The 13,611-nt window shown below is 32.9% G+C and overlaps 1 protein-coding gene across 1 annotated transcript in view; it reads right to left on the minus strand.

Annotated features, from left to right (window-relative positions):
• Nucleotides 1-271, minus strand: part of LOC118194773 (uncharacterized) — a 414,199-nt gene extending 413,928 nt beyond the window's left edge. Inside the window, exon 1 of the mRNA XM_085824136.1 lies at nt 85-271. Coding sequence (XP_085680262.1) covers nt 85-133 — 49 coding nt within the window. The 5' untranslated portion in view covers nt 134-271. The remainder of the gene's footprint in view (nt 1-84) is intronic.
• Between the last annotated feature and the right edge of the window lie 13,340 nt (nt 272-13,611).

Here is a 13,611-nt window from a genome sequence, read left to right on the forward strand (position 1 = left end):
CTTATTTATCATATTAAGTGTATGAGAATGACAAGACCACTCCATCGGGAGAGCCTGAAAGCAATAAATCAAAATGACACTCACCACTTGCCATGAGAAGCGAGTGAAAAGCGGCAATCACGCATCGAAACATAATCCTCCGAAAAACTCCGCGTTATCCACACCACCTCTCCTTGCGCGCCAAACCTCCGGACGGAGTGAGAGGACTGATTTGGGAAGATGTTCGGACCTCCTGCACGAGAGATGTGCTCCCACTGTGGTGGCGCCACTTCGAACGTGCTTGAGATTCTAATTCCGAGAGAACTATGGTCTGCTACTAAACCTTCGCTGTATAAGGGAACTGAAGATATCACGCATGCGTAGCTGTGTTACAAACACTGGTATTTAGTTAGCAGTCTAAAACTAGTCATGAAACTTCAGTAGTTAGACAAAAATAAATTACAGGTGGTACAAAATTATTGAAAAGAGTCCTGTTGGTGAATAAAAAGAGAACATCATATGGATTTGAAAGATGATTATTGACTTTGACTAATGTCCAATTGTAAGATCCAGTTTTTAAAACGCTAGAAAAGTTCTTATCAACAGATATTGAAAAGCTAACTAATTCTGATAGCTATCATTTCTATAGCTTAGAAAGTCTTAGCTATCCCACTTAATCTTAAGACTATAAATTTAGAAATGTAAAGCAGTTTTGTAACTATAAGTAAATTTTGAATTTTTTCGATCTTCTTACTTTATCTTCATGTTTTTTCGATATATCATATTACCTAACAGTTACATTTCCGATATTTAAATTAAGGAATACAGCCAATTCCCTTGATTCACTTACCACTGTTTGTCAAGTCCAGTATCGGCTACCATTACTGTTCAAGAGAGAATTCGCTTAACTCCAATTATCACTTCCAATGAAAATTATCTACAGGTGTCCGATTCCATAATCAACGATAGTGTAGCTTCATGGAAAGACAAGATATAAAAGGCGGACTAGCTCAGTTATGATAACGTCATAACGATATAAGTCCAAAACCGTTTTACCGACTGTGCCGACTAGCGAATAGGAGGTTAAAATCGCGGAACACTTGTAGTTAAACTTGGGTTTCATCGCAGGGGAATGAGCTGGCTGCATGGATGTTTTCGTGTTTTCCCTGAGTAATGTGGATACTAGTCAGTTTTCCTGAGAAGGTCCTCCATGAAGCCCTTTTTATCTTAGGCAGATACCCTAGCGTGCTTTGCCGTAATTACGTCAGTCAAACCGTTAAGGCTAGTACACAATTTCATCATGGGCCGATAGCTTTCAAAATTACCTGAAGCTTGTTATTAGATCGATTGCTTAATGGTAATGTATTTTCGAAAATTAAAGGATCTTCATCGAGATATACTCTTACATTAACCTAAAAATAGGCGATTAGTATCTCCCTTTGTTTATAAGAAAGTATCTCACTCCCTATACGTGTTCTCGGGCCCTAAATAATTAGGACATCCAGGTAGCATTTGAAAGGTCTAAAGATCACAACCGATGACGTTAAAACGCTAATCATTTCTACCGGTTTACATTGCTCTTTAAGAGCATATATCCGGTTTCAAATGAAATTAAGAAAAAAATTAACACACCCAATCTGATGTGTTTTCCCGTCTTCAATACTGAAGGTATATATCGATATACCATTGTGAGTTAAAACACAACAATCTAAATCTAATTCACAGCTTCGGTAGTTTATAGTTTTCGGTAGCAGATTTTTTTCCATATGGACAGGCTATTTTTACCTGTCCATATGGAAAAAAATCTGCTTCAGGATCTAGGTCTAGAACCTTACAGTGCAAATTTGAAATGTAGAGCTCCTTGTCATAAATAATGAAGGAAAGTTTGATATTTAAAGAGAAATGAAAACTCTCTGCATCTCTCTACTAATGCTACAAACATTTTGTAGTAATATAGAATAGAATTAAAAAGGAAAAAAATAAAACTTATCAGGAATTCGCTTTCTTTGTAAAATGTGGTTTGCAGCTTAACCAATAAAACTGAAAGAATAAATCCTTCCTTAGAAATGTGTACGCCATGTTTTATGTTGAAAGTTAACGCAAAAGTAATTTTGCTGCTTATAAAGCTGTACATAATCGCGGAAACTTTCGGGTATCATATTTCGACGGAAATATCCATTTTGACATTTCCTGAATTTATTTAGGCGATTTTTTTGCCTGCCATCTGAGGCACGGACCGCAAAAAGGACTCTTTTCTCCAAAAAGCACTGTAAATTGCATTTAAAATGGATTAGAAAGAGAATTCTTCCTGATATCTGTACACACGCACGTACTTATATACGTATGTATCTCACATAACTCAAAAACGATTAGACGTAGAACGTTAAAACTTTGTACAATGGGACTCCTATAACATCTAGTTGTGCAATTCCTTTTTTTTTATTGCAATCAGCATCACCATGTGTGTACATATATGTAATATTTTGGCAGACAGGCACAGGAATGACAAAGTTTGACAATATAACTACATCAGAGTTCAGGTGTTACTGCGGTTATTGTAACAAGCTTTGAACGGAGTCATATATTTCTAATAACAGAAGTGTTTTAATGACAAAAATATTCATGCTATGGCCACGTTAAATTTTTGAATAAAGATACGTTTTCGACAAATAACGAAATTTAGCTTTTAGTGGAATCTCCTGTTTCCTATACTTCTATTTGAATAGGATTTATATTGGTTATAAAAAATAATATTATAAAACGTTTGACTTGCGTACGACACAAATTGTGGTGGATATCTAATTTCAAAATTTGCAGTTTTTGATGTCATTTTTCAATTTGCTTAGAGGGATCAGTTAATTTAGAATAATTCGAGGAAGTAGCAAAAATGGGCATAATTTAACAGGCCGTACCAAGAAGTCATGGGGTGTCAATATCGGATTTTAAAATGGATTTAAAATAAATTCAAACTGGTATTGTTCGTGACGTCTGTATGTACTTACTTGTGTATATATCTCGCATAACTCCAAAGCGGTTAGCTGAAGAAGACTGAAATTTTGCATATGGGACTGCTTATGTACTCTAGTTGTGCACCGTTTTTTTATTGCAATCAGCAGTATCAAAAGTATCGATATATATATATATATATTCGCAATCACTGGGTTTTTAATTACGAAAATATTCATTTACTGGCAATATCAGATTTTAAAAAAAATTAGTGAAACAAAGAAATCTAACTTTTGATGCTATGTTCTGGTCCCTATATTTATTTTTGGAAAAAAAATGGTACTCTTTATGAAAACAATTCATTTATAAAAAGTTTGAATCCCTTACGATAAAAATTGGCCGAGATATTTAATTTCAAAATTTCCAAAATTGCAATTTGTGACGTTGTTTTCAACTTGCCTTGAGGAATAAGTTAATTAAATTAGAATAATTAGAGAAAATAAGTTTAAATGAAGTGCATAAAAATGTGTGTTATTTAATGGGCCGTATAAGGAAGTCATGTGGTGTCCACAACATATATATTTTCTTTATCAAACGGCTTGTTATTTTCCTCCATATCTTTGGTTTTGTCAGAAGCATTTATCAAAGGGTTTATTTAAATGGATTTATTTAATAACGACTAAAATATGTAAAATGTTAATATTAATACCTCACTGAAAAATATGTGTTTTCCTTTAAATAGTTTTATTAAAACGCAATAACCGTTATTAAAAAAATCAATTCTTGTTACAACTTGGAAGAAGCTTTGCATAACTAATCAAACTTTTAGATTAATATAAATACTGAAGCTAGGCAATTTTTTAAAACTTTCTAAATTAAAAAATACCGTCCTTCTTTTTCATAGATTTAAGTAATAAAACAATAACTGCATGTTATTGTTTTCTCAGCACTAAAAAAACTTATGTCTCCAAGAATCTCGTTCTGGAAGTCTAGACAGTCCACGTCATGATGTATTTTAATGATAAATACACGCTATTGCCAATCTGTTTTAGATAAATATTCGTATGACATGAGATGCCGTTTATTAACAACTTATATTCTGCCATCCTAAATTAATTGAATCAAAGGAGGTTACTTAATGTAATCTTTACCATTAAAGTCTCTATTTCCTGAATAAAAACCAGTCGATAAACAACATAAGGCTTTTACATATTACTAAAATTACATTACTGACATTCTTTACATATAATAAATTTATAAGTTCACTTCTTGTAGGAATTTTAATGTCATGACCACATGCAGATCGGTTTAGAAAGAGTCCAGAAAATGTCTGCTACTTTTCCTACTGTCTTTCTTTCAGCTCTTTTAAAATGGGCTGAATCTTTCATTGATTCAGATGAACAGGCAGATGCTTTCAATTCGTTGTTACGAAGAATCCTATACTATCTTGACATATACAATTCTAACTGTACAAGGTTGAGCTTTAGAGTTACAGAGTATCAGAGTTACAGAGCTTCCACCAAATCCAGAGTTTGCATAACAACTTTTTAACATCATTCAAGAACACATTATGAATCAAGAGTACTGGGTCACCTAGATCTTCGGAAGAACAAGTTAGAGGTCGAGAGCGGATAACTGCTCACAGTCACCAAAAATTGTGTGCAATTCATCTAAATACCGACATATTTTCCCAAGAATATTTGTCAGTAGTTGTTAAAGAGTTCCTTCATTCTCTCCCACCATTACGATTTAAGCCACTGTTTTGATCTGTATCTCACGAATATTATAGCAGCATAATCTAGTTGACGTGCGTCAACTAGATTATGCTGTGTTCTTTCTTCAACTAGAAAGTGTTCACACGTAGACTTTCTGCTTCCTATAAACAATCTGGTATCTTCATATCGGTTAAATATCAATAACGTTAAAGATGAATTAAATTCATTTACCTATTTCGGAAATTATCCACTTTTATCATCATTCACTGTAGCATCCCAGCCTTTCATTGTCTTTTAGGTAGACTGCGATAACGTTTAAGGTCTTAACATTGCAGAGCATGTAAATTCTATAGGATGAATCACTTGTCACTAGTATGTTAGTTGCCCTTTCATCTTCTCTAAATGCCAAATCCTTTTTTTTTTTTTTTTGCTTATTACATGCTCCGCCCTTAGGCACTGCACGGAAAGAGATGGATGTCGCGTGGAGGCATTTTTAAGGAAAACTGGCTCGTATTTACGTTACAAAAGGGGAAAACCACGAAAACGCCCATGCGCCCAGCCCGTTCGCCGGGACTCGAATCCCGGATCTAACTACCAGTGTTCAGCGGCTTTACCGCTCGGCCACTGGTGAGCTGCTAAATCCTTTAAACCGATGTCTAGCGTCTCATTTTTTTTCGTCTCCGCATCACATGTATTCTCAGATGATTCATCACATAAACCTCTTGACTGAACTTCAGTATCAGCTTTAGTTAACTTAACGGCCACATTTTTCACCCTCGTCCGTCGCTACTTCAGACACTTGAGAATTTGAGAAACCTTATGTTTCTGCAGTACAGGATCTCTAATACTTATAACTTCCAAGTTTCATAAATTTGGAATGCTCGTATCAGTTGCAAGCAATGAAGTTAAAGCCATATTTACATTTTTCCATTCTGACTCCAAGGAACTTTTAATTTCTTTTAAAGTACATTAAAAGATTATAATCCTAGTTTAGTTTAATTCATTATAAATCTTGCCTAATTTAGTTTTCATGGCAACTAGATTTCCTTTTTGTTCTGTCTCTCACCTGTAAAGAACTTTCCTGCAACATTTCATCCAATCAACATTTCATTAGTACTTGGTTCCCTTTACATATCACTTAAAATAGAAGTTTTAACTTCTCTTAGGTTTCATAGCTAGTTCGAGGGATATCACCACAAGTAATTTTTCTTATCTAATCTTTCAAGATTAGACAGATAACATCCCAAATCAGTTCTTGATTTAATGTTTATAAATATTATAAAGATATTTATCATCAAGATTACCTAAATAGATCTTATAAATGTATGTTTCTTTTATTATAGTTCCTCCAAATAAAGAATGTTTTGTGATTTCTTCTAGTTCTTATGATATATGATGTTTGTGATCCTGTATCAATTACAGCTACTTAGTGATATTATCTATTCACTTTTTGTTGATTCGTGGGTCTTGCTTTCAGAAATTGTTTTTGTCTATATTGTTATCATTACTTCTTTTATGTTATTCTGGGCATATTAACGTAAAATAGCTTTTTGAAAATAACATACATTTCACTGAAACCTTACAGATCTTTGCATCACGGCCTGATTTCAGACAACAAAAACCAAATCTTTCATCAAATAATTTATTTATTACTTCCTCGTACGAAGTATTGTAATCACGAAATATTCCGGGTTTCATATTTCAATAAAAATATGTATTTTGAGCCCAATCAAATGCAATTTAACGATGTTTTTGTGTGACATCTGTACGTAATGACAGAAGAAAGGACTCCTTTTCTCCAACACACTTATAAAACTTATTTAAAATGGATTCAGAAGAGATTTATTTTCTTGGCGTCTGTACGTGCATACGTATGTGTATATGTATCTCGCTTAACTCAAAAACGAGTAGCCTCAGAATGGTGAAATTTCGTATATAGGATGCTATAACATATAGTTGTGCACCTCCCTTTTTGTTACATACCAAATATATATATATATACCCACTCAGTTACTCAGCTGAGTTCACTTTGTTTTACTCTTATCTGCTGGTAAATTGTGCGTTTTTGCTTTAATATTGATTGAATTATGCTCTTCTTATATTCCGGTTAAAGATTTATGCCTTTAGTTAATCTGCATGCAATAGTTGTAGAATTATTAACAATTTAAAGGTCGTTTAAATGGAATTAACCTAATTATTTTAGCCATAGCAGCCATATTTGTTTACATTTGAAACTTAGCAGAATAGTGAATTAAGTCTTTCTGCACCTTCATAGTCTTTTTGCGCGTGGGACCAAAATTAAGGTTTTAATTTTGCGCCCCGAAACATCTGCCTTCTTGCATGCTGGCTGAACTGCTTGTTTCTGCGTAGAAGCTGCAATTTTAATTTTTACACATCAGATTTTCCTTCTTTAGTGTCAGTAACTTAGTTTTAGCCTAGTTTTAGAAAAAATCATTCCCGTTATGTTTACCATTACAAAATAAATATGCATTGCTTAAATTATTTTCTTTAATTACAAATGAAATTCTAGCACTAGCAGGTTTCTTATTAATTTTCCAATTCACTCTTTTATTTTCCTTAAAGGATTTATTCCCATTATTAAATCCTGAAATTGCTATCGAACTGCTCTCGCTGCCTTCTTTCGACTTCGTTTCGAATAAATTTCTTTAATAAACAGACATTACTTAACTGTAAATAAATTAGTAGTTCTAGCTGTTTTCTTATTTATTTTCGAATTCACCCTTTTATTTTTCTTAAAGGAATTAATATTAAAACTTGCAATTGCTATTAAAGCACCTTGTCCTGTTTAAACTTCGTTTCGAATAAATTTTTGCGTTTTGGTAGCTTATTTGCCGTGCAAAGTTGGAATATTAGAAGCTGGAGTTATATTTTGAATGACTAATAGCCAAACGTTATCTACTATAAATTTTGATTAATCAATATTATTTATCAAATCCTTATTTGAAGGTATGTTTTTACTTTTGAATAGACCTCTGCCGGTCGTACGTCTACTAGTTCCCTAGCACGAGAATATGTTACTGCTGATCGTATAAAATACTAAAATTTACCTGCAGGGTCTACTTGTATATTATTATTACATTAACTTATTTTTTAAATAAGGCCCAAATAGAAAAATAAACAACCATTCTCTACTATTTCCGTTCTTTAACATATTTTGTAGAAGTTTGCACACTTTCAGAAGAATTTGTTACACGACCGACATCAGTTTCTTTATTTTATTTTAATCTAAAACTGACTTACCTTAAACTAATTACTTAAATTTTGTTTAACAGCCTTACTTTATTTTTTATAATATTCTGTTTTGTCAGGTTCTAGAGTTAGATCCAATAAAATCTTTAGTTAGCCTCTATAAAATTTGAAATTTTTATTCTACTTTACAAATATTGTAAGGATCCTCTTTGCATATATATACACGTATATCATTAATACCTGCATGAATAAACCTTTAGCCACTTTCCTCGATTTAATGATCTTTGCCATGTTTGCAAATAATGTCCTGTCTGGAATGCTGATTTATTCTGGAAATACAATTACTCGCTAAGCAAATTCTACCAAATCATTTACATGTCACAAAGCAAGAAAACAAACATTACTTTTTAACAATGAAGCATAATTTATTTACAAGAGAAACATCGGTTTATTTACATAGAAATGCAGTGCACAAGAATTTGAATTTCACGTGTTGTTTAAGCAAGTGATAATTATATACACTGTTCTTAGTCGGCTACAGCTAAATATTGGGATTAAAGGAAGTGTGTCTTATCAATAGCCAACAATCACTTCTACTAATTTTATATTTAGAAATTAAACATCATGTATATAAAGTCAAAGAATATATCCTTTTCATCTTTCACAGAAGTATATAAATATAACTTTATACTTGCCTTCATTCAAAAAATAATAAGTAAAACGTAAGTAACGTAACGTAAGTAACGTTGTAGTAACGTAAGTAAAACGTAAGTAACGTTGTAGTAACGTAAGTAAAACGTAAGTAGTAACATAAGTAAAAGTAAGAAAAACGTAATAAATAAGTAAATAAATAAGTAAAAAATAATAAATAAATCAGTTAATTTTTAAACTTTTTTAAAAAGTTTAAATTAAAGAATATTATTAGAAATATTTTCTTTCTTAAAAGCATTATATGCATCAGAAATATTTAATTGAATTCTAAAAAAAATAAATGCCTAAATTTTATGAAAAAAATGCAATTCATGAAAACGTCTTAATAACCACTATTTGGGCAATAAAGAAAGAAATAAAGAAAAGATGAAAGAACAGAAACATAATTAAATAAAAAATCGCCCAAAATTTACGAATTCCGCTCAGTCACCACGATTGAGTCAAATGTTCGCAGAAGCGAGCTCGCGTCAACTTTAAACTGAGGTAAAATATCCTATACTCACAATGCGTCCTTTAAAATAAATCTCAGTTTCTTTTGAATTTATTTCATTACTTTCCCATTCAGACTTATTGGAATCAGAACCAAAGAACGAAATTTCATTCTGTCACCGAAACGTATAAAAGTCGTTCTTCTCTATGAATTTCCGAAAATATTTTTAAATCATTTGGTGTCCATGTTTTGTAAATTTCATATAAATTGCTGCAATTATATTGTGTCACAATTCTCGACGTCACCTTTTAGTATGTCATGAGATCTTTCTTTCTTATTATCTATTCGAGCTCTTCGGGTTCTTGCTTTTTATTCATGTAGATGTAATTTTCATAATATGAACGTCAGAAATATAAACTAGAAACAGAATATTGTAGAGCAAAGTGTTGTATAATTCATGGCAATAAGAATAAAACAATTCAAATAATCATATAACGGTTATAAAAAGAAATCATTGTAATATAAAGCTTATGGTGTTACAATCTGCGGAGAGAGAACTATGAAAGCTGTTTTCATGGAAATTTTGGCAGGAAGAATGACTTAACTTTATAAATGTAATAATAATATTTTGACAGAATATAATACTTTATTGTAAATTGATTGAAACTTAACAACTTTCACAACTCTGTAGTACAACATAAGTTACTGTTTCTTCAACGATTCGTCAAAACATAAGGAAGAGTGTAAAATTTAAGCTATTAACCTTTTGCACTCGAGTGCCTTTTGCTCGGTCGGATCAGCAACTCGAGACAGCTTTACGCATATTTAATGAATTTCTGACAGCTAACTTTATAAGGTATTTCTCCCGCCTTCTTAGCAAGCCTTCGTGGTGTAGTGATCTGCACGCTCAGCGCGTAATTGAAAGGTCCCGGCGAAGGCGTTGCTAATTTTTCTTCTCTCGGCCTTCAAAAAGAAGCCTAATGTCTCTACAACTTAAAAAGCTAACTTCACATAAATCTAACGGTTCTTTAATGTCTGAAGATACTTGGAATCTCGCGGTTCTTTTGTTGGATACAAACGGCATTCGTTGGTGTATTTCTGCGGATTCTGTGCACGTTATTCATTCTTAATTTTCTCTCTCTTCCGCGAAGTCAATGTCGCTTTCACATTCACCTCTTTTTTAATTGCCCTAAGTTTTAGCCTTGTTACACGTCTTACTTCATCGCTATCTTCATTACTGCTTTCCTCTCACCAGTCATCAAGTAGTCTATGCACAGGCGTAATTTTGTTCTTCAATGTAACATCGAACTTATCTTCACTTGTATTGATTCTTTCGTTGTATTCCACTCTTTCGTAACTTTGAAAATAATATTCCTGTTGCCAAGACTGTCGAGGTCTAATCAACGCCGAGTACGCATATATAACAATAAATCAAATAAACATATTTAAGATTAGTGATATATTTAGAGTTAGTGATAGTTAGCTCTCGAATTGCCGCATCAAATCGAAGTGATGATAGAGAGTCATCTCTCGAGTTACCACGTCAAACCAAGTCCTGATAGAGAGTCACCTCTCGAGTGCAAAGGGGGAAATGATGCATTTAATAAGACAACGTACTGTTGTAAGCTTTGGCCCAGTTTCTCCAATTACACCAGTAAGTACAGCTAGAAAATGTTAACACCGATTTAGATCCATCTAAAAACTTGGCAAACCGGTGCGGAGGAGATCAGTAATAATCGACAAAAAAATCTTTCTTTACTTCCGGAATCCTACTTTTATATGCGAGAACTAATTTGGGCCCTCTTGAGAGGTTGCTGATACGGAGAGAGGGGTGTGAGAGTCTCGGAACCGTCCTTCCGAAGTGCTCTCCGTCAAAATTGGGAAAGGAGCTGAGCAAAGACGTACTGTCTTCCCAATTTTGATCTCTTGCAACCATGAATTTCGTGGGCTTGCTCTGATTTTAGACAAGCGAGGTCCCAAATTAGTAACTCTGACGGTCGTATCGAAGGTTCCGGATTGGAATCTCGGAGTAGGAACGGATGAGCGGTAACGGAAGAAGGATGGGAGACACTCGAACTAGTCCCCCAGGTGCTGTCTTTCAAAACTGTGATGGAACTGAGCATCAGAAGACGTGTTGTATTCTGTATATTCCTTACGACTCATGCCAAACGAAACGTGAAAAAATTGCACTCCTTGCCACAATAATATTTCGGGGTTTGTTCTGAATAAGCGAAAAAAATAAGATACGACAACAAAAGCAAAAACAAAATAAAATTTTACACATTGACCTATCAATACTATGTTCGTCCTTTCTTCTTTCTGATGGATGCTCAGCCATCTATAGCGTCGAACGAAATCTAGCTTTAAATACTTAAATCCAATCGGAAATTAAATCCTTGCTTAGTCAATGTGCTGACGTTCTCAAGTACTTTAATGATATTTCCACTAAACTTTACTCCTCAATTTTATTTGCTTTTAGCAGGCGAAGTGTCTCACAAAAGTTCTTCGAACAGTTCCAACGATATATATTTTCTAAATAAGCCAGAGGTGTCCGTAATCTTGTTCTGTGTGTTTAATGTGAATTCTAGTCTATAAATTCTCAATCAACAAGTGCTTTTCCAACGATAAGTCCCGAGTTTCTAAGCTTCTAATTAATTTTCTACAAGAAACAAAAATACAAGACTTTATTTTTTGTTAAACCAAGTTAGTTACGATTTGAATGGAGAAGATAACTACAATTTTCGCAACCATACGATTGTACAAAGATGTCATGTAGAAAATTATAATAGCATGAATACAGGCAGATTCATTTGCCGAGGATTTTAATTAAGCTGTTATAGAAAACAGAAAAGTTTCTGGACATATTGTTCTTAAGCTTCTACAAGACGGAATGAAATTGCTTTTCCTGTGTCTTGAGCATAATTAATTTTAGTTTGTTTCGCTTCGCTTCCTTTTCTAGTAATAAATAGAATACAGAAAGCTTGCAGTAATAAATAGAAGACAGACTACGTATTTAGGATATATAGGATATAAGCTTTGTATTTATTAACCGATAGTCTCTTTATCTTCAAGCAGGTATTCAAAATTTATGACTAAATGTCAAGCATTTGTTGAAACGGACCCGTCTGTTAAAACTAAAGGTATGGTAATATTAAGTTATGTATTTAGCCTAAACCAGAGAAAATGCAACAAACAAAATTATGAATTTTACATATTATACCGTGGATAAGTTACGTTAGCCGTTTATACTGATATCTAGAGATAGGTTGTCCGTCTCGACCAGCACGCTTATCTCTCAGAAAATATTTACTATATGTCTCAGAAAATATTTACTACAATCTGAACAACATTTCTCGTTTTTTTTAGCATTCCATTCTTCTAAATGGAACGTTTCAAATTAAATGGAATCCCATTTCTTGAGATCGAATATAGCAGACGTTTGGATATTAGCTTAATTAAAATAAAATGAAAGCTAAATATACTCTAGTTTTTATATATTTATTTCACTTAACATATGAAAACGAGATCCGGAAATTTTATAGCCACTGTAATTGACACATGAAAGAAACTCAATAAATTGCTTGAGACTTGAATTTTATAAACTCTGTGGAGGTTTTATGAAAGTGTGTACTTGCAATTCATTCGTTTCATGAAGAGATTTCTTATGATTAACATTTACGTTTGCATAATAGGAGAAGATTATGTTATTTAAGTAATTTATGCCATTGCGTTCTTAAATTAAAGTATCATAACTGAGTTTAGAGTAAGTCACGTTAGTATGTTATTATTTGTTTCACCTTAGTGTATTATGTCTGCAAATGTCTCAACAAATGAAATGACAAGTGAATGTATGATGTGAGATGTTATGACAGAAAGGCGAGATGTTTTATTTTACAGTAAAATTTGGAAGAACATTTGTTGATGTTAGTTGCTTGATTATTTGATAGAATTATAAGTGAAAACACACGAGGCCTATCTGTCAATGGAAACCGATGATTTCGTGGAGGAAATTCGGAGAAAAACTGGCTGGTTTTTGCGTCAGAAAAATCACGAAACTTATTCACGTGGCAATCTTATTCGCCTTTGTTTGCATGGAAGACGAACTACCAGTAATCAGCAATCTTTAACCGGTCGGCCATTGAAGAACAGCATATTTGGTGAAGACAATAGGTTAGCAATCTAATTCCTTATAACTGAGAACAAAATTATTATTCTGACGGAATAAGTGATGGGTTTACGCAGCTTAGAAACTGTTTACAAACGTAATAATATATAATTTAGTTATTTTGGTGGTTATGTTATTTAGATTTAACTTAATAGAGCTGTTATTTCTAATGAACTGATATTTATTGATAAATTTCTTGAATCTGTAATGTAACACTATATGTTTTAATTTGTATTATTAGATTCTTTCAAGTAGTCTCAAAAAGTAATATGAAATATACAGGAGATAGAAACATGCTATAGAACCAAGAATTACAAATGAGTTATGGTCGTCACTATTCGTTCGTGCAATTTAGGACGTGAAATGTAGCAATTAGTTATCTAATTCTGAATAAAAATATTATTGCTGACACACAAGATTAACACACTTTCTGTGTAGTTTATCACTTCTTAACG

Source organism: Stegodyphus dumicola, chromosome 9 (assembly GCF_044657685.1).
Source record: "Stegodyphus dumicola isolate Sdum_Otavi_A_Nest chromosome 9, ASM4465768v1".
Classification (NCBI taxonomy): domain Eukaryota; kingdom Metazoa; phylum Arthropoda; class Arachnida; order Araneae; family Eresidae; genus Stegodyphus; species Stegodyphus dumicola.